Genomic DNA, 23,744 nt, shown 5'->3' with positions numbered 1-23,744 from the left:
CGCTCTGCCCGCTAGCGAAAGTAAATCGCGTCGTATAGATGGTAGCACCCTGCTAGCCGTTAGATTAAAAAAACAGTCTAGCTTAGCTCTAGTCAGCCCACGTTAATAGAACAACTGCTAGTTGTTACATACTGTAGGTGTCAGAAGTGGGATTTGTTGTCCCAGGGTCCTGCACTTCAGGTCCTCATCGATCTGTCTCCTGAAGAGCGGCGTGATCTCCAGGCCCTCACCGCTGCCCTTAACAGCCGCTTCGGGCAGAGAACCTCTGCAGAGCAGAGCAGGGAGGAGCTTACTAACCGACGTCGACGTGAAGGAGAGAGTGTGGGTGCATTCGCCGCTGATATACGTGTCCATGCTAGGAAAGGCTACCCTACCTTCCCAGCCACAGCGAGGGAAGAGCTGAGCCTCCACGTTTTCCTGCGGGGCCTTACACCTGAGCGGCTATGCCAGCATGTCCACCTGTCATCACCCCAAGATCTGAGTGAGGCACTGAGAGAAGCTGAGCAAGCTGACGAGAGCAGCAGAACGAGAGCTAGACGGGGTCCAGCCTCAGGAGGAGGAGGTCAGCCGGGCTCAACCAGTGACCCCCCCGACGGAGGTTGAGACTAGACCGCTGCTTCCGCTGTGGAGAACCGGGGCACTATGCCAGGGACTGCCCTGCCCCGAGTCCCCGGCCCTGGGCAACATCACCCCCGGGAAACGACCTTGGAGTGAGGCAGTGAGGGGACCCTCACTCCGTTCTTTGGCACCCCTCCACAATGACTGCCCTACTGTGGGGCGCTGTGGGCTTACCAGAGGATTGTACCTTGACTGTGTTATTGACGGATAGCCCTGCAGCGCCCTGGTGGATACAGGGTCCACCATTTGCTTGCTATGAAAAGGATTGTTGCCAGGGACGGCCGGTCCTCTTCCAGGGGACTGGACCCCCACCAATACCGAACTCCTCACCGTCACGGGTGAAAAGACAGTAATGCCTGGGAAGAAGTTGTTGTCTGTAGTGGTGGGGATGAGCCAAACAAGCCATGAGTTCTGGCTCGCTGACATCAGAGATGAGTGCATTGTTGGTTTGGACTTGTTGGCCCACTGGGGAGCATGTGTCGATGTGCCGGTGCCCACACTCTGCTTAGGTAATGAGAGTGTGCCACTCCGGTCGGGTCGGAGCCATCATGGACAGGCTGCCGCCACGCAGCCACCACTTAGACACCAGTGTTCACTGGCTCCGGCCCCCAGCCGCCATACAAGATCTGCAGAGACTCAAGGGGTGCTCCAGGGAAGTATTGCAGCTCAGACCAGTGCATCCCAGTCATTATCACTGCACGCTCCTTTCACCCATCCATCACCTGAGACTGTTGCTGCTGTTGAGGAGTTGGGGCGGCGAAGCAGTGAGCATCTGAGCGTGCTGCAGCAGGAGCAGCTGCAAAGCCTATTGAAAGACTTTGTGGACATTTTTGCTGCCCGAGAGGAGGACTGTACTAGGACAGCTTTGGTGCAGCATCACATTGACACTGGCCCCGCTGCTCCCATTCGCTTGCGGCCCCACAGACTGCCTCTCGCCAATAGCTAGGTTGCTGAAGAAATTATCTGAGATAAGGTAGCTAACGGCATTATAGAGCTCTCGGACAGTCCCTGGGCTGCACCTATGGTCATGGTGCGGAAGAAAACGGGGGGGTGGCGCCCTTGCGTTGACTTTCGGTGGATAAATTCGGCCACCCGCAAGGACTCATAGTGTCAGGTGGAAGGTGGCTGGAGATCCTCCAAGAGTACGGCAGCATGCCAACGCTGATGCCCTCTCCAGACGTCCATGCCTTGCTGATGAATGTCGGTAATGTGCTCGCCAGGAAGAATGAGATCTGGGCCCATCTTCGCAGCAACAGAGCCGGGTGGCGGTGGTGGAGATGGAGGGCCATTCACCATCGAGCAGCTGAGACAACAGCAGGCGAATGACCGAGTTCTGGTGAAGGTGAGGGGTTGGCTGGAGGCTCGAGCACGTCCGGACTGGCCAGCGGTGTCCTCAGAGGGGCCTGAGATCAAGTCACTTCATTCTCAGTGGGGCAGCCTGGAGGTCCACGATGACGTGATCTACAGGCGGTGGCAGGCACCCAGGGGGGGAGTTGACTGTCTGCAACTCCTGGTTCCCCACGCTCTGTGACCAGAAGTCCTCCATTGGGTTCATGGGGCAGCTAGAGCTGGCCATTTCGGGAACTCCAAAACAGTGCGGCGGCTGCGGCAGCGGTTCTACTGGCCGGGGTGTCAGCAGGATGCAGAGCTACATGTTCACTGCTGCGATATCTGCACGGCACAAAAGGGACCCAGCAAACGCTCTCATGCACCGTTGCAGCAGTACCTAGTAGGGGAACCCATGGAGAGGATCGGAGTTGATATCTTGGGATCCAGCAACCGCTTTGTCCTGGTAGCTATGGACTATTTTACGAAGTGGCCTGAAGCATATGCGGTGCCGGATCAGAGTGCTTCCACGTCGGCACAGCGACTAGTGGATGAGATGTTTGCACGTTTCGGGGTGCCGGATGAACTCCACAGTGACCAGGGGCAGAACTTTGAAAGTCGGTTGTTCAGTGAGGTGTGCCAGCGGCTGGGGGTAAAGAAAACAAGAACCACTCCCCTCCACCCTCAAAGCGATGGACTGGTTGAGCGGTTCAACCGCACCCTGGCCACCCAACTTGGCATCTTGAATAGTCAGCACCAGAGAGACTGGGACCAGCATCTGCCCCTGGTCCTGTGGGCATATAGGACAGCAGTGCAGGAGTCAAGTCAGTGCACACCGGCAGCGCTGATGTTTGGGAGGGAGCTCCGCACGCTGGTGGACTTGGTGTTCGGGTCGCCCCCCGAGCCGGAGATTGCTGGTGGACCAGAACTGGACTACTTCCGGCGATTGAAGGAGCGTCTGGGCACAGTCCATCAACTGGCCAGGGAGGCTCTAGAGGACCCTGGAGCCTGCCAGAAGCGGGCGTATGATACACGGGCCTACCCTTAAGCCAGGGGACAGAGTGTGGGTGTTCTGCCCCCAGAGAAAGCATAGGTTGTCACCCAAACTGACTCATCATTGGCAGGGACCCGGAGAGATTCTAAATCAAATTTCGGAGGTGGTCTTCCGGGTCCGAATGCCTGGACAGGGTAGGCGGGTGGTGCTTCACAAGGATCGGTTGGCACCGTACCACCCACTGGCCCCAGAACAAGAGAATGGTGAAGGCCAGGGAGGCTCCCCACCATCCACTCCCAGCGCTGCAACGGACAATAACGGACTAAGGGTTGAGCCTGGCGCTGGGGGTAAAACGTCAGAGAGGCCGAAGCGTGTTCGACGTTGGCCAGGACATTTGTTGGATTTTGTTGTGGGAGAATAGGGTTGTGGGGACACTAACCCTCTTGGGGGGGGGGGCATATGTAATGACCCGGAAGTCAGCACTGGCAGCCAGGTGCATTATGGGTATTTGTTTAGCGTTCAATTATGGATTATTTAAGCAAGATGGTTGAGTTCTTGTATTAGTAATGTTATGTGTGTTCATGTTTAAGTTAATTTGAGTTGATTTGGGTTCATTTACTGCCATGTTATAAAAAAGGGGGGACTCTCACCGTCATGGAGAGAGGTGTGTAGAGGAGTGACTTGTGATGTGGCCTTGCCTGTGTAAGTTTAAATATTGAGTTCCGAATTAAAGAGTAACAGACACTACTGCCTCCTGTTGGCTGGTTTGTTAACTCTGCTCACAGAGACACTCACGGTCGTGCGGTGTGTGGGACGCGAGTGCTCGCTCTGCCTGCTAGCGAAAGTAAGTCGCGACGTATAGATGCTAGCACCCTACTAGCCGTTAGATTAAAAAAACAGTCTAGCTTAGCTCTAGTCAGCCCACGTTAATAGAACAACTGCTAGTTGTTACAATACTAATACTGTGTTTGACCCCCTTTCACCTTCAGAACTGCTTTAATTCTACATGACACTGATTCAAAAAGGTGCTGAAAGCATTCTTTAGAAATGTTGGCCCATATTGATAGGATAGCATCTTGCAGTTGATGGAGATTTGTGTGATGCACATCCAGGGCACGAAGCTCCCGTTCCACCACATCAAAAAGATGCTCTATTGGGTTGAGATCTGGTGACTGTGAGGGCCATTTTAGTACAGTGATCTCATTGTCATGTTCAAGAGACAAATTTTAAATGATTTGAGCTTTGTGACATGGTGCATTATCCTGCTGGAAGTAGCCATCAGAGGATGGGTACATGGTGGTCATAAAGGGATGGACATGGTCAGAAACAATGCTCAGGTAGGCCGTGGCATTTAAATGATGCCCAATTGGCACTAAGGGGCCCAAAGTGTGTCAAGAAAACATCCTCCACACCATTACACCACCACCACCAGCCTGCACAGTGGTAACAAGGCATGATCGATCCATGTTCTCATTCTGTTTACGCCAAATTCTGACTCTACCATCTGAATGTCTCAACAGAAACAGGTGGGGTCTTCTGCTGTTGTAGCCCATCTGCCTCAAGGTTGTGCATGTTGTGGCTTCACAAATGCTTTGCTGCATACCTCGGTTGTAACGAGTGGTTATTTCAGTCAAAGTTGTTCATCTATCAGCTTGAATCAGTCGGCCCATTCTCCTCTGACCTCTAGCATCAACAAGGTATTTTCGCCCACAGGACTACTGCATACTGGATGTGTTTCCCTTTTCACACCATTCTTTGCAAACCCTAGAAATGGTTGTGCGTGAAAATCCCAGAAACTGAGCAGATTGTGAAATACTGAGACCGGCCCGTATGGCACCAACAACCATGCCATGCTCAAAATTGCTTAAATCACCTTTCTTTCCCATTCTGACATTCAGTTTGGAGTTCAGGAGATTGTCTTGACCAGGACCACACCCCTAAATGCATTGAAGCAACTGCCATGTGATTGGTTGATTAATGAGAAATTGAACAGGTGTTCCTAATAATCCTTTAGGTGAGTATATATATATATAAAGTTTAAAATAATCACATTTTGTTGCTTTGCAGTCTGAAATGAAGACACACAGAGTTTTTGTTTTATCCAGCTATATTTACTCAGTGCAACTTATAACATCCAAGTGAAAGAGAACACCAACATGTCAGAAAAGGAAAAAAAAGAAAACAAGAAGAGTTGAATCAGAGTTGGAAAAAGAATCAGCAATTCTGTTAAACCACCTTTTGCATTAATTACAGCCTGTAGTCTGTTGGGATAGGTGTCTTCTAACTTTGCACATCTAGACTTTGCAATATTTGCCCACTCAGGTTTATTTAAACTTAAGTTCAGTTAAATGTTTATGATGACCATTTGTGGACTGCAGTCCTCAAGACATTTCACAGATTTTTTAGTGGGTCTGGGCTTTGACATTCACCTTTTTCTCCTTCAACCACCTTCTGCTCAGTATTGCTGTGTTCTTTGGGTCATTCTCATGTTGGAAGGTAAACCTTCTTTCAATTGACATCTTTCTGGAAGAGGGCAGCAGATTTTTCTCAAGAATTTGACAGTATTTTGCACCATCCATTTTTCCTTCTAAGTGCTTCAGTCCCTGCTGCAGAGAAACACCCCATAACAGGATCTTACCACAACAATGCTTTACTGTAGGAATGCTGTTATTTGGATGGTGAGGTGTATTGGATTTCCACCAGACATATTGTTTGGTGTTAATCTCAAATAAATTCAATTTTAGTCTCATCTGCCTCAGAATCATTAATGTGCGTTTTGGCAAAGCTCAGTTGTGACTGCATGCTGCCTCTCTTGAGGAGGGGCTTTTTTCTTGCAGCCCTCCCATACAAGCCACATTTGTGGAGAATTTCTGATACTGTTGTCAAATGCATACAATGACCACTCTTTGTCATATTCCTGCAACTGTTTCATTGCTGTAGGCCTTTCATCCAGTTTGCAGCAACATCCTGATCCAGGGAGGGTCTGTGTTGTATCAGATACCTTCCACTTCTTAATAACAGACTTCATTGCGCTTCTAGACATTGATAAAGCCTTTTAATTTTTTTCTATACATCTCACTTGTGCCAAGGACTGAAATGCTCCAAGAAAGCTCTTTTCATGCTGAGCTATTCAAAATGAACACAGCTGATCACAGTCGAAAGTCTGTGAAAAGTTGATTAGCTACACCTGATTGAGTTTACAAGTCATGTTTAGGAGGGGTGTGATTCTTTTTCCAACTCTGTTTTATGTATATATATTTTGTGTGTGTGTGTGTGTGTGTGTGTTTTATCTCACTAAATAACAGATATGTACATCAGACTTTTATCTTTAGTGAAGTAATTCTTTCCAGTCCAAAACTCAAGGCACACCATTTAACATTGATATTCATATCTATAGCACAAATAATAAGGAATGAGTTATATCCTGAATTTTTTTAAATATTAAGTTAAAATTTAAAATTTAGCAATTTTATCTACAATGACAAATGAAATAATAGGACAGCTATTTTATTTAAATAACACAAAATGCACAATGTAGCATCAAGTTTTATTTTCAAGAATACAAAAACATAACTCTCCAGCTAATTTTATTCAATGCTATGTTGATTTCATAAATCACTGGATAAAATATATACATTTTTTTCCTGATATTTGGATTGCCTGCTCAAAATATTTAGCATTAACTAGGCAAAAAGCCAAGAGCCCTTTGAACAGATGTTGAACATACACACTGTAGGCCACTGCACTTCCCATTCAAACTGACTACATCAAATAGAATATCAGCATAGCATGTGCACTGCTCGCATCATCTAACAGTGCATCTTTTCAGGCTTAAAATATAATCACACCATTCTTTTATTTCCAATCAGAACCATTAAATGATTCAGTCTTAATGGCACACTTTGACTTGGTGTCAATGGTATAATTCAGACTGCAATACAAGTCAACCAAACTTCTATCACAGTATTAGCATTGACAATCACTGTCCGGTGACGATCACTGTTTGGTTTTTATTAACTGACGTTCTGCCCATTCTTGCCATCCACCTGGATAATGCTGAACCCTACAAGAGCAGAGAGTACATTAGACAAAGCAAACAGAACACCAATATACAGTGCTACAGACTATTGATCTTAAAGTGGATTAATTGTGTAATTTCTTTTATTTCTTCTTCAGAAAAAGAAAAATCTATTATGCATTCCATAAAAACATTTAGCTTACACATGCCAATGAAGAAAATGTTTATAGTTTTTATTCTACCATTTTTTGATTGAAATATAAGTGAATTGCATTTCAAAAATATTTTCATAAAATATAGTTAGGAAAATGCAACATTTTCTTTTGGCCTAGGTCCCTCAATCAGGATTGATTTTGGCTCATCATGGTAAAAATTCTGGGCAGCTCTGCATTAAAATATCATTATATTCATATAACCTGCTTGTATCTTATAACTGAATGTTACTTTTAATACATTTTAATGTATGATAGAAGTCCGTCCTTTTCGAGAATGAAACTTTGTGTAAAGAGGCAAAGAAACAATCACTTGTTGTGCAATAAGCATAAGTGCTCACTTGGTGTATCCTAAAGATGCTGCAGTTTCCAGGGCTGTTTTGCTTCTCACACCTGCTAGGCAGGTGAACACTATATTTTGAGATTGTGATGGCATGTCTCCTCCGTATTTCTCCTTGAATTCATCAGGCTCGAGCTGGAGCGCTGTGTTCACCTGACCCACTGCAGAAGAGAGGATGGTACAGTATTCTAATTTATATAACGTGCCTGCAGAGGTGGAAAGTAACGAATTACATTTACTCGCGTTACTGTAATTGAGTAGCTTTTTTGTGTACTAATACTTTTTAAAGTATTTTTTTAAATCTGTAATTTTACTTTTACTTAAGTATATTTTGTTTAAAGTATTGTACTTCGCTACATTTTAAAACACATTAATTACTGAGTAAAAAAAAAAATAAAAAATAAAAAAAAATCGCTCCCTGGAAACTACGTCAGTAAATAATGGGCAGGAGGGCAAACTGGCGCTAAAATCACAAGAAAGATGCAGACGGTCAAAACAGGCGTTAGTGGTGCAGACACCGCTGAAAACGAAACCCCGTCATATTCTGAAGTTGAACTCGAAGGAAATGAAGTGAACCCCTGGCCATATGTATGCTCTATTATGCTGTGTAAGCTGTACTTGCCTAGGAAGACCAAACTAGCAGCTTATAAAATCTCGACAAGACATCAACCCTTCGCAAGAATGTAGAGGTAAGCTAAATAATTGCATCGTTGCATTGGTGGTTAAAATGAAGCTTTGACATTTTAGCAAGAGGTTTTGCACAAATTAGCCAAAAAGACAGTGGTGAGGAGTGTGCTATATATATCATCTGCGATAATATCATATTTTTTGTTTTAATGATGTGCGCGCTTATAGTGCGTTCTTTCACTGTGTGATTCAGTCTCCTAAAATGCATTTAGAATCATAGGCGCCGATACCGTGGAGCACCCACGGAAAATACCGAGCACCCACGGAAAATGAGCACCCACGTGTGCCAGTGCCAGACTGCCAGTAGGCTACATTTATTTAAAATTAAACATTGCAGTTGGCGCTATGAAGCGTCTGCCACACTGTGATTGGTTATGTTGTTGTCAGTGACAGTGACATAACCAGTCGCATGCATGTTCCATATCCTATCCACCAATCACAGCGTCTCTGAAAACGTCCCATCCCCCACTATACAGTGCCGTGCGAGTATGTAATCATTTACTGCTTTCCGTAATCACTAATCATTAATCAGACTAAAATGGACAGATTTGTTATAAAAAAAAGCCAAACCTATTAATATTGATATATCGACATTATTTTACTGGATCTAGTGGCTTTGGCTTTTTGTGAATAAACGTCCAGTATTTTTTCTCTTTCAAAGTTTTGTCTGTCATGTTCTTCCACCTCATTTCATACCCAGCAGTACGTTAATATGTAAATGTTACGGTACATTCCCTAGACTCCTTAAAGTTCGTAACAGGGTTTAAATGGGAACATTTTTCTGCTCAAGTATAGGCCTATATACGGTTTAAAAGAGGAAAAACTAATGGACACAAAAGTAGCCTACTTTTGGACAGAATACAAGTTCTTTGTTAAATACATAAAATAAAAAAATATTTTTTTAGCCTATATGAATAATGGATTCGAAACCTCAAAGAAAAGCCATGCCACTATCAAAAGAAACCTCGAAACATAAATGAGGTAGACATTCCCAGAAACTCTGGGAAAGGATTATTTTAGTCGCAACAATCGGTTAATGGAAACGCTGTCCTTTCGCAATAGTCTTTTAATCAATATTTACAAAACATTAATTTCCCAAGAAGCTGAACGCATTAGCGGTTACGTGTCAGTTAAACTTTTCATCTCCAATCCTGTTTGTATTTTTGAGAAGTGACGCTGTTGTGTTTGTATCGGCCGCTGTCCATTAGCCTAAGGTTCTGAAATGCAATATTTTTTTAATAGCCTAGTCTATTTTTTTATTTTTTAAATGGCTTGCGCCCTTGAGCACCCACGGAGAAAAACATAAATCGGCGCCTATGTTTAGAATGATCACAAAATTGAAGATATAGGGGCAGAAAATTCACATATTTATATAATTTCATACATTAAATCAAAATCACACAAAGAATGCCGTCTTTTCCTCCAAAAATCATCATGAATATATACATACATACATATATATATATAACAGTTCAGTAAACAAGTTAATTAAGAGACTTGCGTTTTAGACACCATATTGCCTTTTTTAGCTCTATTTCTAAAACAGAAAATAATTCCAAACACAGCCACCAAAGCACAGTTTTGCGTCTCTGAGCAACGTGACAGTGTTTCGTTCCTGAATGAATCAACCGTTTAAATGATTCGGTTCAATCGCAATGACTCACTTATTAACAGTGACTTGCTGACACATACTGGCCATTTTAATATCACATTTAAAGTATCTTTTGATTTTTTTAAATAATTAATTTCTTATAATTTCAAATGAGTATTCAACATTTTATGTTTTGTATATCAAAACATTATTCATGCATTTGTAACTGCAGGTTAAATGCATTCTTGTCCTGCACTAGTGTAATACATCTAAATGCCACTTCCAATGAATCTTCTGCATTTCCTCTGCATTAAAAGATGAGTTTGTTGATACTGATTTGCCTGGTAACAGCCCAAATGTTTTATTATTCTAAATAACTGATTCCTTTAATTAAAAACAACTAGTTTGAGATTAATAGACCTATACCAGGGGTGTCAGACTCAGTTCCTGGAGGGCCGTAGCCCTGCAGAGTTTAGTTCTAACCCTGCTCCAGCACACATATCATGTAGTTTTCAAATAAACCTAAATGATTAGATTAGCTGGATCAGGTGTGTTTAATTAGGGTTATATCTAAACTGTGCAGGACTGTGGCCCTCCAGGAACTGAGTTTGACACCCTTGGCCTGTCCCATTTTTGACTCCCTCCCACTGTTAAAATGTAACTAAGTAATTTTTACTCTGAGTAAATTTTAAATGAGCTACTTTTTACTTTTACTTGAGTTGATTTTTAGACTGGTACTTTTACTTGTACTTGAGTAAAATTTCATTCATGTAATGGTACTTTTACTTGAGTAGAATATTTTTGTACTCTTTCCACCTCTGCGTGCCTTTAAATAAACAGTATACGGATTAGGCCGAGCATTGACTTACATGGCACGTTAATTGACCCCGATATGTTCCCATATTCCCGGAGTTCCCACGGCTCACGGACGTCTATAACCACACTGGATTCGGACAGCAGCAGTTTCTTCAGCTGCTCGTAGGACACATCTATTGAAGGCTGACTTGAAGAGCTGAAACTTCGTAATGAAGTACCTTCATAACGAATAACACGCATGTCTGAAAGACAGATAGACACCAACAGTCTTTGATTTGACCAACAGAGGCCGTTCTTCTGCTACACGTTGTTGTCGTGATATTTTACCATTAAAAAGAAAAGTGTCAACCTTAGAACAATTTGTACAACCTCAGTTTTTTTAGTCACTTATTATTAATTAGTTTAAGTCACTAATTACAGTACAAACTTTTCCAAATACGCAGAGACAGAAATCATATGTCAAATCGGTAAAGATAAATGGAAGATTCGCCGTGACATTTCACTATCTATCGATGCTAAGCACAGTATATTACATTTAACTGTTAACTATCAATGCAATATTTCAACACTTACGCTGTAAGCAACGCAAATGTGTCCTGCATGAAGTGGTTACCATTCGTCTTGAAACAGGAATGACACTTCTGCTCGCTAAAACGCGGAAAATACTCCTCGTCAGCCGTGAAGAGACATTTAACGCCATGCTAGGATTTATGGTAACGAAAGCTGCACGCTGACGATGCTCCTTATTTCTTGTTTTGTATTTAAAAACACGGTGGGACTGATTGTAAGTCACGTAGCAGGACTGCAGCTACCCACTTCTCTAGCACGCATGAGCACAACTACAACTACGTGTTAGCAGTGACGTAGGCTACTCTTCTTTTGAGCTCCAAACTCGAATGCAAAACTGGTGATACAAACAAATTATGGGTTAACTTAAGCATTTACTTTTCTAACGTTACAAATGTGTCCCATAGTTTTGTCCTCAAAGATGTTATCTTTTATTATTAAAATCCAAAGCTATTATCTGTTGAATATGTTGTTAATGTTCTTATATTGAATGCAAAATTCTTCATTCATAAACAGAAATGGCTTAAGTCTCATTTGTCTTTCCACCTTTTTCTTGTGGAATTGAACTCTCTTGTTTCATCTCTTAGACTTACAAATAACAAAAAGAGTGGTAAGTTTTTTATGTATTATGAAAACTTTTCCAAAAGAATGTAAGTTTATTTTTGCATTGTTATGTATCAATAATAGTATAATTTGATATGCAAATCCAGAAAGTCTGTTTTTGTATTATGATTGCTTCTTGTTGGAGTGAATTTATGTCTTTTTTTTTGTATGTTTGTACAAGTTTTTTTGCAATAATAATAATAAAAACTCGCATGCAAAACCTGTTCGTCATGGATTTTATGGCATGACTGTTCAGCATATATGTAGAGAGAGAGAGCGAGGCTTATATACGTGAGGCTTATAAAGTTGTTTTATGACCTCCATTATATATATATATATATATATATATATATATATATATATATATATATATATATATATATATATATATATATATATATATATATATATTCATTTTTCGTTTAAATTAAAATATTTCTTTGTTTTCTTTTTCCTATTTGTTACATATCTGTTTAACAATGTATTATAATGTATTTCGATATATTATTGTAATGTTTATTAATTTTAATTTAGCTGGCAATAAAAATGCAACCCCACAAGTACTATGTGCTTCTAACTAATATAGCACTTGCTATAGCTACTTCCTAAGGAAAGCTTTTATAGAAAATATAAAAGTGTTTTATTTTTATATGAATAATACAATATATAATAATGCATCTATTAAAAATGCAAGTAATTATGCAGATCGCAAATATGCCTATTAAAATAAGTGGAATATGCATTTACAATATAATATATAATGTATAATAAATATGTAGCAAAGTATCACCGATTAAGTTTGGCAAGCAATACAATTAAAAATAGTGTAATAAACCAAACAGGAGGAATGTTATGTATATTATATTTAACAATTATATTGCCTGCTCAAAATAGACCTTTTTTGTTTACACACACACACACACACACACACACACACACACACACACACACACACACACACACAAACATACATATATATATATATATATATATATATATATATATATATATATATATATACAGCTTTTTGTAACTACAATAGATATGCAAAGGAGTTTGGCCATACAAGCTTCCGTAGTGCGTCGTTGAGGATATGACCACGTGACACAAGTGATACTTGTGCTTTCTGTTCTTCTCCAAATGCCACCAAATACGATGACAAACTCTGTTAATTAAAATGTAAACTGTGTCTCAGGATTACGCGATTCCGGATTGTTGAAGAGTTAGATCCGAACACATAAATTACCGACAGAAATTCTTCCGTATTTATAAACTTGGAAGCATATGTAAGTTATCAGCTTCGCTCTTCCACCTGGCCACTTGACAACTGACATTTACTTGGTAGTGAGCCTGGAGAGGAGGGGACCATACAAAGGGTGAGTTAGATTTATTACTATAAGCCAAATATCTGTTGACGTTTAAAGCAACTATTTTTAAAACAACCTCATTATATGAACCTTGTTATATGAACAGATCTGACTTGCTACCAGGAAAGCAAAGGCCTTTAACCAGCCGTTACCGGCTCTCAGTACTTGTATCAGTTACGTTAACGTTACCTGGGCCAGTCTCGTGTGTCGTGCTCTTGTTTGCTGTGCTACAGTGGTCGTGCTAACTAATTCTCTTGTATACCTTTATTTATTAACTTACCCTCTCTTACTGATTCGTCAGTTATGGTTATGTGGTTGACAGTGGACTATTTCCTTTCTAAACTGTATTCAAATGCTGTCCTCTTTGGTACAGTATACATGTAGTTCATATAGCCTAGGACAGGTACTGACTGTAATGTCTACCCACTGAGATGGAAAAATACTTAGGAGTGTAAATAGATTATATTAATTCATGGTTTTGAACTGTATGTTCTACAGTTTAAATTATAAATAAAAAAAATTGTTGAGGGGAAGAATCTGAATATGAAATATAATGTCCGTTTACATGTTGTGTGTCCTGATTTTAGCAGGTTGTAACCTTTTAGTTAGATTGGATTGTTTTAAAATAATTATTAAAAAAATTTTAGGCATAGTTTTTAGCTTTTTAGTTACATTGGAATATCTTAATACGTTTTATTCTTATTTTAGTGGTTTTTAGCCTTTTATTTACATTTTAAAGCAGTTTTTAGCCTTTTGGGTAAACATTGGACTGTTTAAATATAATTATTTTAAATTGAAAGTCATTTTGCACTCACCTTGGAAGTTTGTGGAGCCCCTCTTGTGAGCCTCCAGACATATGTGTTGTTTGATAATAGCGTTTTAAGGCTTTAAATACACAATTTTAACTGTAGTGTGGGCTCTCATACTTAGTGAGTGACTTTTTTCCTAGATACAAATGCGGCTGAAAGACCCCTTCTCTTTAAAAACCGCAGACATGACCAAGCGGTCTAAGAAGCCTCGTGATGAGGACTCATCTGACGAGGTTGGCGGTAAGGAAAGGTTTCAGTGTAATTTCTCATGCTTGGTACTCATTGTAAAAATCACAGAGAGGACTCCGAAGCATTTATCAGTCATTAAGGATTTATCATGCATGTAGTTTATTATGATTCAGATTGGGGATTTACCAATGCTCGCATAGAATTGTAAACTCTATAGTAAAGATGTATATTTTGGTGTCATCTAGGATTGACGTGCCAGCATGTGAGCAGAGCAGTGGACCTCAGCTCAGTGAAAAAGGCAGTAACAGGCAACCATTGGTCGGTGTGCTCCGATTGCCTTAAAGAGAGGAACATGCTTGAGGGAGAAGCAGCAGGAGCACATGACATTCTCGTGTGCCTCAAGTGTGGGTTCCAGGTGAGATCTTCTCACCCTGCAGCACTAATATATTCTGTTACAATTTGGGCAGTTTTGTGCAGTGACAGGTTGTTTGCGGCATATTCACATTACACAAACATTTGAAACTTGTCTTCCATTACAGACAATTTATTAGAAGATATTTGCACACAACAAAACACTTTTAAGGCATTTATAAATGCTTAAATTCACACTGATGTGTCAAATTTGGCTTAGTTTTTTTTTTTTAATCTCTTCTGCTCATCATACCTGATTTCATTAGATTAAAAATAAAATGGTAAAATAAATTGTAATAAAAAATTATTACAATTCAAAATAACTGTTTTTTATTTTATTATATGAGATATCAAAGGCCTATAAATATCATCCTTCAAAAATCTTTCTAATATGCTGATTTGGTGCTCAAGAAACATTTATTACTTTTATCAATGATGAAAAGAGTTGAATTGTTTTGTAGAACCTGCAATCCAAATCAGGATTCTATGATGAATGGAATGTTGAAAATAACAGCATATATTTGAAATATTTCCTGGCTGAATAAAATAACTAAACTTTTGAACTTTGTTTTAAAAAAGAGACATTAAAAAATGTAGGCTGGGTATGCTTAAAAGGTCATATTATTCACTGGCCATGCAGCTTTTTCTAAAAGCAATTAAGGAGAATTGCAGAGGTTTGTTTGGCCTTGCATTGACAGTGAAAAAAAAAAAGAGTTGATTTTGGCTGACTGCAGAACTGGAAACAATGTTTTACAAAGAATGATACAAAAACTTGCATGAATCCAAAACTGCTTTTTTTCCCCCACAGGAAATAATATATGGAAACCTTGATATCATGTCTCTCTATTTCAGGGTTGTAACCAGGCGAAAACTCAGCATTCCACAAAGCACCAGCAAGCTCATCTCTCGGACTCTCACTGTATCACCATCAGCCTCAGTACATGGAAGGCATGGTAGGAAACATCAACTGATGATGCTGTATTTTACGATTATATATCCTTATGCATTTTGTGAAAGATCTCCATACACAAAAGCTTGGAGTCTGAATGATCTTTTTAAAAATGAAATCAATACTTTTATTTAGCAAGTTTTCTTCAAATTGATAAAAAGTGACAGTAAATACATTTACATTTTTACACATTTTTATTTATTTTTGTAAATGCTGTTCTTTTGAACTTTTTATTCACCAAAGATCATGGTTTCCACTGAATTATTAAGCAGTACAACATTTTCAGCATTGATAATAATAATAAAAAACAATTTCTTGAGGACCAAATCAGTTTATTTAAATTATTTCTGAAGACTAGAAAAATGGCTCTGCTTTGCCATCACAGAAATAAATTGCATTTTAATATCTGTTTAACTAGAAAACAGTTATTTTAAATCATAAAATATCTCACAACATTATGATTTTATTGTATTTTTGATGTTGATAAATGCCTTAGTGAGCATAAGAGAAAAGGTAGTGTATTATCTTTTGACATAAAGGGCATGATAGACTGTATTTTGATGATTGTTTTACTTTTCTTTAATAGGTGCTTTGAATGTAAGGAAGAGCTCTCCACTTACTGCAATAAGAAAGCTCTGGCTCAGACACTGGACTTCCTGCAGAAGCACTCAGCAAAGGCAACCTCTGGTACTGTATTTATTTCACAGGAAAACAAGCAGAAGTGTGACTTTATCTTTAATTATAGGAAAACACTTTTTTTTTTAATCTGCTTTCTTTAAAGATTAAACTAGAAAATGTCCTTGTTTAACAGTGCTGTAGGGAGCTCAAATAAGCGCTGATTTCTTATCTGGCTCTTTTAGAAGCTCCTCATTGTTCCTCTGTACACAGCAATGCCATGTTGGCTCATCTGTCAGTCACTGACCTTTGTTCTGGGATCACTGGTCTTTAGTTTTCTAGAAACAATAAGGGGACATACGGTTCATCACACAGTCTTTAGGCAACCTGAAAGCACTGTGATATTTCAATGACAAAAAAATATCTGCTGTGTTTTCTTTAGTGTCCTCTCCTGTGTTCACTGTATTACTATATCAGTTTTTTGTTTGTTTATAGCACTTTTTTACGATATATGAGTATTTATCAGGGACAGGGTCATTCTTAACCCTGGGTAAATGGAGTCCTGAGTTGTTTTGTCTCACTTTTCACATCGCTCAAACTTTATTTATAATCTGACATTTCACACAGTACATTCCTAATCCATGCCACTGTGCCAGCGACCATGATTGAATCTGTTCAGCGTGCAACCGGTTCATATAACGTCTTGTCTTTTTGTGCTTTCATATTAGTGAGAAGAATAATCTTGGAGAAGGAAAACTATCAATGTTGATTGTTTACAACAAGCTGTGTTTCCGTTACTTCTTATTCATTTTAGCATTGATTAGTGTCAAACTTTTGAACCGTTAAGACTTTTTTTTGTCTTGTTGTTGTTATATTTTTCATTTTGTTTTGTGAATTGAAGTGAATTATGACCTCAGCATGTTCTTGCAAGTTTTAAGATATTCAGTTATGTAAATCATTAATCTGGTAAAGACTATTTGAAATTATGAGGACCAACATAAATAATGGAGTGTGTTCATGTAGTTGTGAAGGGATTATTGTGAAGAAACCATATTAATACTTCAGTCACAGCTGATGTTGTTTTATTTGAGTTTCAACTACATGCTATAAACGACAGCTTGGATTCTCTGGTATGCTAGCTTATATACCTTCTCCATTTGACTTTGACGGTAAATGCTGAAGCGCAGTGTCTTTTAAATCGTCATTTCCCTTTTCAATGATCAGCAAAAGCTAGTGTATAAAATTTCACATAGCCGTGAAATATGCTACCATCTTGTCCTTGCATGATGCTTAACAGTCACTGAATCTGTTTCCGTCCCTGTCCATGTCCTAATGCTCTAGTTTAGCAAAGTTGATCTCAGTTAAGCCCAGCCTAACTGGTCTACTGCCACTCCAGGGGCAGCCAGGCTCTTGCTGGAGAAGCTGCGCTCCAATTCCGTTACTGCCGCATGGCTACGCTCATTAATTGCATTAGGCGCTTGAGTGGTGCTCCCCGGATTCCCTGAAGAACGGCTGCAGCTGTGTGGCGGATCCTGAGCTCTGCTCCTCCCCCTGATCTGCCACATCGCCCACTCCGAGCTTCAGGGAGAGGGTCTACTTTTCTTCAGGAGGGAAGCTTGTTTCAGATATAGAGCATCCTCTTGAAAGGCAGTTGATGTTGTGAGGAGGACTATTTGGTTATGAAATAGCTGTGTTGTCACGTTGACTCCATACATATGATTAGTTCGCAACTATGCTTGGGAACAAACTTTTATTCTTTCTTGATGTGGAAAACCAGTCCAATCCAGACAGACTCCATAATCTTTGCAGTATTGCCTTGAGAATGATCAAACATCTTGGTGTTCGCCAAATGATAATTGTATATAGTCTCTGTCCGATCCAGCCTGATAGACCCTCCAAATTAATAAACTCAAAGACAGAAAAGGGAAAAACCATCACCTACTGGGTGATTTTTCTTCTGGACCAGAAGGTAGCTGGTGGTGGTATATGGTATTTGGCCAGAGTTGGGCCACCTCCTGCACACATCCTTCTTACCCAGCTCTTTCAATTACCTGTTGCTATTCTTCCATGCTCATTGTTCCTGGCTTGCTGACTAAATGAGGGAGAAACGGGCAGCCATTGTGGCTGTGAAATGGACTGGCGGAGCTGGTGAAATTGCATTTCTGCAATATTTGAAGGCCAGGGTTTTTTGTTTTTTTAGACAGAACCTGTTGTTGTGTTCATTTTTTCCCAATGACTCATGACACAAAAGAGCCCCAGCAAGAATTTTCCAGAATCCATATTAATTTTTCAGAACAACAGCAGGGAGAAGAAAGAAAGTCTATTAACTGCACTCTCTCACCAAAAAGGCCTTCAGCTCAAGTGCCAGAGTCTTGCTAGAAAGAGACTTGACCTCAGAGAGCCAGGCTTGCCCTTGAAACACAGCTGGGAAGGCTTTGTTTGAGCAAATTAAAATGTTTTTGCTTCAATAGGTATCAGAGGCTGGCACATGCAGCAGTTGAATCTTCATTTTCTCATATTGATTTTCAGTCTCATTTCATATTTCATGAGGTGAGGGTTCAAACTAATTTTGCTTTACATTGCTCGTTTTTATTCAATTAGTCTATTTCTAACACAGTTGTAAGCAATTTGCATGATAATCTTATGCATGATATAAGTGGATAATATTAAAATAAGCATAGAATTGTACATTGTACTCAAGGTCTCTTGTGTAATCCGTTATGGTTTCTGAGTGTATCTGTTGGTAAACCAGTCTAAAACAACTTAGCACTTGGAAAGTAACATTTGGAGGAAGAAATGCACCTATGATTTAAAAAAAATGTATCAGTCATATTTAATTGGGCATGTTTGTTTTCTGTATTTTTAAATTCAGGTTACTTTTTTAGTGGTTAAATGCTTTTGTAAAGTAACTTACTGAATTCGATGTTGCGGGTTTTACAATTAAAGCGCCCCTATTTTTAAGTTTGTGAATATTGTTTTATGAGTCTCCTAAAACAGGTTTACATGCATGCAAGGTCAAAAAACATGTTCGTTTTCTCAGAAAATAGATTTAATTTTACCTAATTTCTAAATGGTCCATAAACGACTCGTGCAAAGCAGTCAAAGAATCAGTCTCTTTAAACCCCTCCTTTCCGTGAGCCCTCACTGCTGTGATTGGTCAGATGGCGCAGTCCTTTGTGATCTCTCTACGACTCTGGATTGGTCTATCATACAGCGCATGCCGGAAACGAAACGCTCATTAAACGCTCTTAAAATGAACAACTTAGTTTCCTTTTTTAGAAAAAATATATTTTTATTTTTTAAATGCATAGAATGCAATGCATACATCAAAAATAAACATTTAATTATTACCCATTGTTTCTCTGTCTGTACTTGTACTGTGAACAATGACAATAAAGTTGACAGATGAATTAAGTGCATTTAAGTGCCATTCAGTTGGGGTTTTAAAGCATTTTCTGAGATGCAAATTAAACATTAAACACATAAAACATTAATTTATCTTTTAATTATTGAAAATTAAGCAAACTTAACTTTTTGGTAAACAAAGGGGATTTACTATTAAAAATAAAACATGGAAGAAATGTGTGATTAAGCCTTAAAAAAATTATGTTTGATTGACAATAGTAATACATATCTGGCAAATACTTGTCTTTTATTTTGACGGGTTGACGTACCTTTACAGTTCTGTGTATGTGCTAGTTTTACTCGTATCAAACGGTCAAATGCTCATGAAGTGACTCTCAGTGCAATTCTGGAGATGTTGTGCATGTGTTCACATCCTCATTTAGTGAGACAGCAGACGCTGAAATTACCGTGAGCCTCACACGCGCCTCAGTGTGCATGATAAAGGAAGTCGTGCTTCTGCTCCATTCATTAACAGAGACATGCAGAACATGCAGAATTCATATTTAAATAATAGACTGTTTCGGCTTAATATTTACAGATATTAGTCCATATCGTGATTTGATGTAAGTGCAATGACCTATTTTTGATTAATTCATTCAAAATTAGGCAAATTCCGTGCCATTCCGCATTAAACTGTAAATTCCGTTTTTATGACTGGATTCCGCGATTCCCTTCGCGTTTTCTGCATCGCGGAAATCATAAAGCCCTAGTTGTGGTATACCAGCTCTATTTTGCTATGGACACATGCCACGACGTTCTCTTTACGTTTGCCCGCACCCTCAAATCAAAACACTGCTGACTCCTTGCAGTATGCGATTTCGGATGCAGCGCTTCTGTCTCCTTCCGCTTTGTGGGTAACTTAAACGCGTTGTGTCACAAAAAAAAAATAATTGTGAAAGAACCTGACGTGAGATTTAAAATAAATTAAAAGAGGCTTCGAGGCAGAGGAATTTGCCTTGATCATTTTTTGTAATCGAGTTACTCGAGGAATCGTTTCAGCCCTACACTGACCCAACAAGGCAAGTAGAATAAATCCTTAGCATTGAGCCCTGCACTTGATTCAATCCCTTTCTGTAAGCACCAATGAATAGTAGTGCTAGTCTTATGACCTTTGGAGTTATGTAGCCTATACAAAAAAGGTTATGAATAATTACTTCTGTCAGTGTGGTCTATCACCAAGTCTAAATAGTTCACCTGAATTGAAAATGTAGTTATTTACCCACCCTCTTGTCATTTCAAGTTTCTTTCTTGCACTAAACATAAAAATATATTTAAGATATTTAGCAGCACATCCAAGCTGTTTGGACAATATAAAGAGGCTTATACTTTTATACATTTAATTGGTTAGGCTTACTTACCCAATTTTTACATTGAGATTATCTTTTTCTGTCTAACACTCAAATAAAGTTATTCTTTAAAACATTAATAATATTTTCTATAATCTTAAACAAGTTCCGTTATAGCTTTCAACAATGATTGAGTTTAGTTTTAGTGTTTTATTTTTCCATTTATTTAGACAGAATAGTACAGAATATTAGTAAGGCCAGAATGCAGTGGTGTTATTGTTAAAGTGGACATTGGATTAATTTTTTTTTTTAGGGCTCGCAGTGAACAGAGCTGTTTTTGACAAGGTAACCAAACAATAGAAAAATATGGCCCTATTCACAATTAAGTACTAAAATTAATAAAACTGAAACTGAAATAAAGCTAAATAGAAATATTATTAGCACATAACAATCACTAAATTACTAAAACTTAAACTACAATTAAAATGACAACCAGAATAATAAAAATAAATCCTAATTTGAAACACTAATAAATATTTTAATAGTGATGTATGTATGTATGTATGTATGTATATGTATGTATGTATGTATGTGTATATATATAAATTACATTACTGCCAAAATGTTCCATGAATGTGAATGGTGGCATGGCCAAACTGTGGTCACTGTTTGCTTTTATTGTATAGAAAAGAGCAGCTTAGACATTCTGCTAAATATTTTTTTGTGTGTTTCACACAATAAATTCTTACTTGTTTAGAACAACACAGGGGTTTATGGAAGATCTCCCTTTTTTGATACATCGTTAACAGGAGGCCACATCCCATTCACTTTGGCACTTGTTCGTTTCGTTTAGAGCTGGGTGGGGAAGAGTGGATCGCTGATCATTTAGGCTGCCCCGGGGACATGCTTTACAGTGTCATTCCTGCCCATATTCGGTGGCTGAGCAAGGAGAGCCAGGTGGTGGTGCCGAGTGCAGGACAGTCAAGCGTGGCCGTGGTGCATGCTGACATTTGCCTTTGCTAACTGCTGCAGGGAGAGGAAAAATCTGTTTTTCCATATGCTTGTTCAGGGCCCCCCAGTCCCCTCTACGTATCTCCTTTACTACCACGCTGGCAGATGGCTCTCTGAACATTGTTTACCTTGATCAGTGAGCCCAGATGCGATGTAACTCCATAGGCATTCCCACTTCGCATGTTTATTCTCCTGGTCCATTCAAAAAAAGGGGCGGACATGATGCAAAAAGTACCTTTTTTTGCCATCACTCTCACTCATTCTCCTATTTGTTCATTGTATGAGCTGAGTGTCCCCGTTGTCCACACTTGTTTGCACCACAATGTTCCTGGACATATGGGCTCCCTCTCAAATGGCTGTATGGACACAGACACAGTTCCAGATGTTTTTATGTAGTGCTCCAGATGCTTTTGGCTCCACTTAGGAATAGCAGCACTCCAGTCTATTGTTTTGATGCCTGATTAACTCCTGTGAGAAAATCATAGGGGCATAGAAGCTGTCCACTTAAGATTTTAATGGATTTTTTTCCCTGAACAAGGCTTAAGTCTGGGCCAGTTTTTACAGTAAGTTTGTTTGGATCTGCATAACATTCAGGGCAGCTCCGGAGAGAATTATTGCACAAAGGAAAACCAATTTACTTCCTGAATTGGAGAACACTGATTGACCTTGGGCTTTCACTCAGATGTGGCAGTATGACAATATGGATCCAGAAGCAGGGCTAAACAAGGCGATCCTGAGGCCACAATGTCAGTTCAACCTGAAAGATAATCCAAAACATCTTAGTTGCTTTCCTGCTTAAAGATATTACTTTTTCCACCCCACAATATGCCAATAAATTGATTGAACTTAAGAGTTTATATTGCATCCATGGAGACCGAAGGGAATCTATGTGTCAGCTTATGTATTTATGAAGACCACTGGTGTTGTCCAGCTGAGATTTGTCAAAGGCTGAGTGCAGAAATATCCCCCATCTGCACAGTGATTCCACAGCCTAACATGTCTATTATAATTGTTCATTTAAAGGATAGTTCACCTTCAGATGCTGGTCGCCATTGACTTCCATAGTATGGACAAAATATAATAATTCGTATGCAACTCAGTGGGTACCAGACACTCAATGTGAACTATACCTTTAAAGTGTCTTTTTTCGCAATGGTTTTGATTCTATTGGGTATACAAGAATGTGAAGGGTTAATCATATAAGTGCTTTGGTTTTGTGTAATTTGACTAAAAGATGACCTCCAACGTGTCAAATTCTATGTTCACAGCTCTTCAATGTATGTTGTCATCTTTGTGGATCTTTCCAGTAAGAGGTAGCGTTGAATAATTAGGGAATCAATGCACACTAAGGCTTGTAACTAATTTTATCCACTTTTCTAAACAGAGATCATTCATGCATGAATAAACCAATTGGGACACAAGAATAAGGCATATTATTCCACTTGAGGGCAGAACAAGCTGTGGATACATACAAAACCTGCAGTCATCTATATGATATGAATTACTTCAGGTCATTTTGAAGCTGTTTAGGGTACATTACATGAATACAGTACTCTAGTGTCTTCGCTACATTTTTTTAAAGCATTGGAGGAATAAAGAAAGAAAATCATTTATGGCAAAGACAGTTTTATCAATAATTACAAAACAACATTTGAATCCAGCTGTAACTTGTGTGCATGTTTTTTTATTTGATAAATGTATAATTAATTTTGATTGCTAATGGGAATTGGGAACATAGGGCTGCTTATTTACTTAATACTCTTTAAAAATGGTACAGTTGTTTTCCTGCTCTTTCCTGCATAAATAGTACTGCTGAAGAGAGTGTAAATAGCAATATTTAGTAGTGGCAAGCAGCACCATGCTGACTTTCTTTCTCATTCTCAGTGCCTTGGGTGCTTGTAGTTGTTAATTAATGCTTAATTTGACAGAA

At 39.3% G+C, this 23,744-nt stretch overlaps 2 protein-coding genes across 2 annotated transcripts in view; one reads left to right on the top strand and one right to left on the bottom strand.

Annotated features, from left to right (window-relative positions):
• Positions 1-6,471: 6,471 nt before the first annotated feature.
• On the bottom strand, positions 6,472-11,447 carry tstd3 (thiosulfate sulfurtransferase like domain containing 3). Its single transcript, XM_059508092.1, has 4 exons — positions 11,176-11,447; positions 10,656-10,844; positions 7,510-7,669; positions 6,472-7,001 (listed from the first exon to the last, which is right to left on the bottom strand). Exons 1-4 carry the CDS (start codon positions 11,300-11,302, stop codon positions 6,935-6,937), a joined length of 543 nt encoding a protein of 180 aa, XP_059364075.1. The 5' UTR covers positions 11,303-11,447; the 3' UTR covers positions 6,472-6,934.
• Positions 11,448-12,857: 1,410 nt separating this feature from the next.
• The window catches only part of LOC132103195 (ubiquitin carboxyl-terminal hydrolase 45-like), a 37,074-nt gene continuing 26,187 nt past the window's right edge, over positions 12,858-23,744 (top strand). The window contains exons 1-5 of the mRNA XM_059508091.1: positions 12,858-13,148; positions 14,089-14,188; positions 14,383-14,552; positions 15,401-15,501; positions 16,084-16,184. Of these exons, the coding sequence (XP_059364074.1) occupies positions 14,095-14,188; positions 14,383-14,552; positions 15,401-15,501; positions 16,084-16,184 (466 nt within the window). The 5' untranslated portion in view covers positions 12,858-13,148; positions 14,089-14,094. The remainder of the gene's footprint in view (positions 13,149-14,088; positions 14,189-14,382; positions 14,553-15,400; positions 15,502-16,083; positions 16,185-23,744) is intronic.

The sequence above is a fragment of the Carassius carassius genome, chromosome 24, assembly GCF_963082965.1.
Source record: "Carassius carassius chromosome 24, fCarCar2.1, whole genome shotgun sequence".
NCBI classification, from domain to species: domain Eukaryota; kingdom Metazoa; phylum Chordata; class Actinopteri; order Cypriniformes; family Cyprinidae; genus Carassius; species Carassius carassius.
This window is presented reverse-complemented; position numbering and strand designations above follow the sequence as displayed.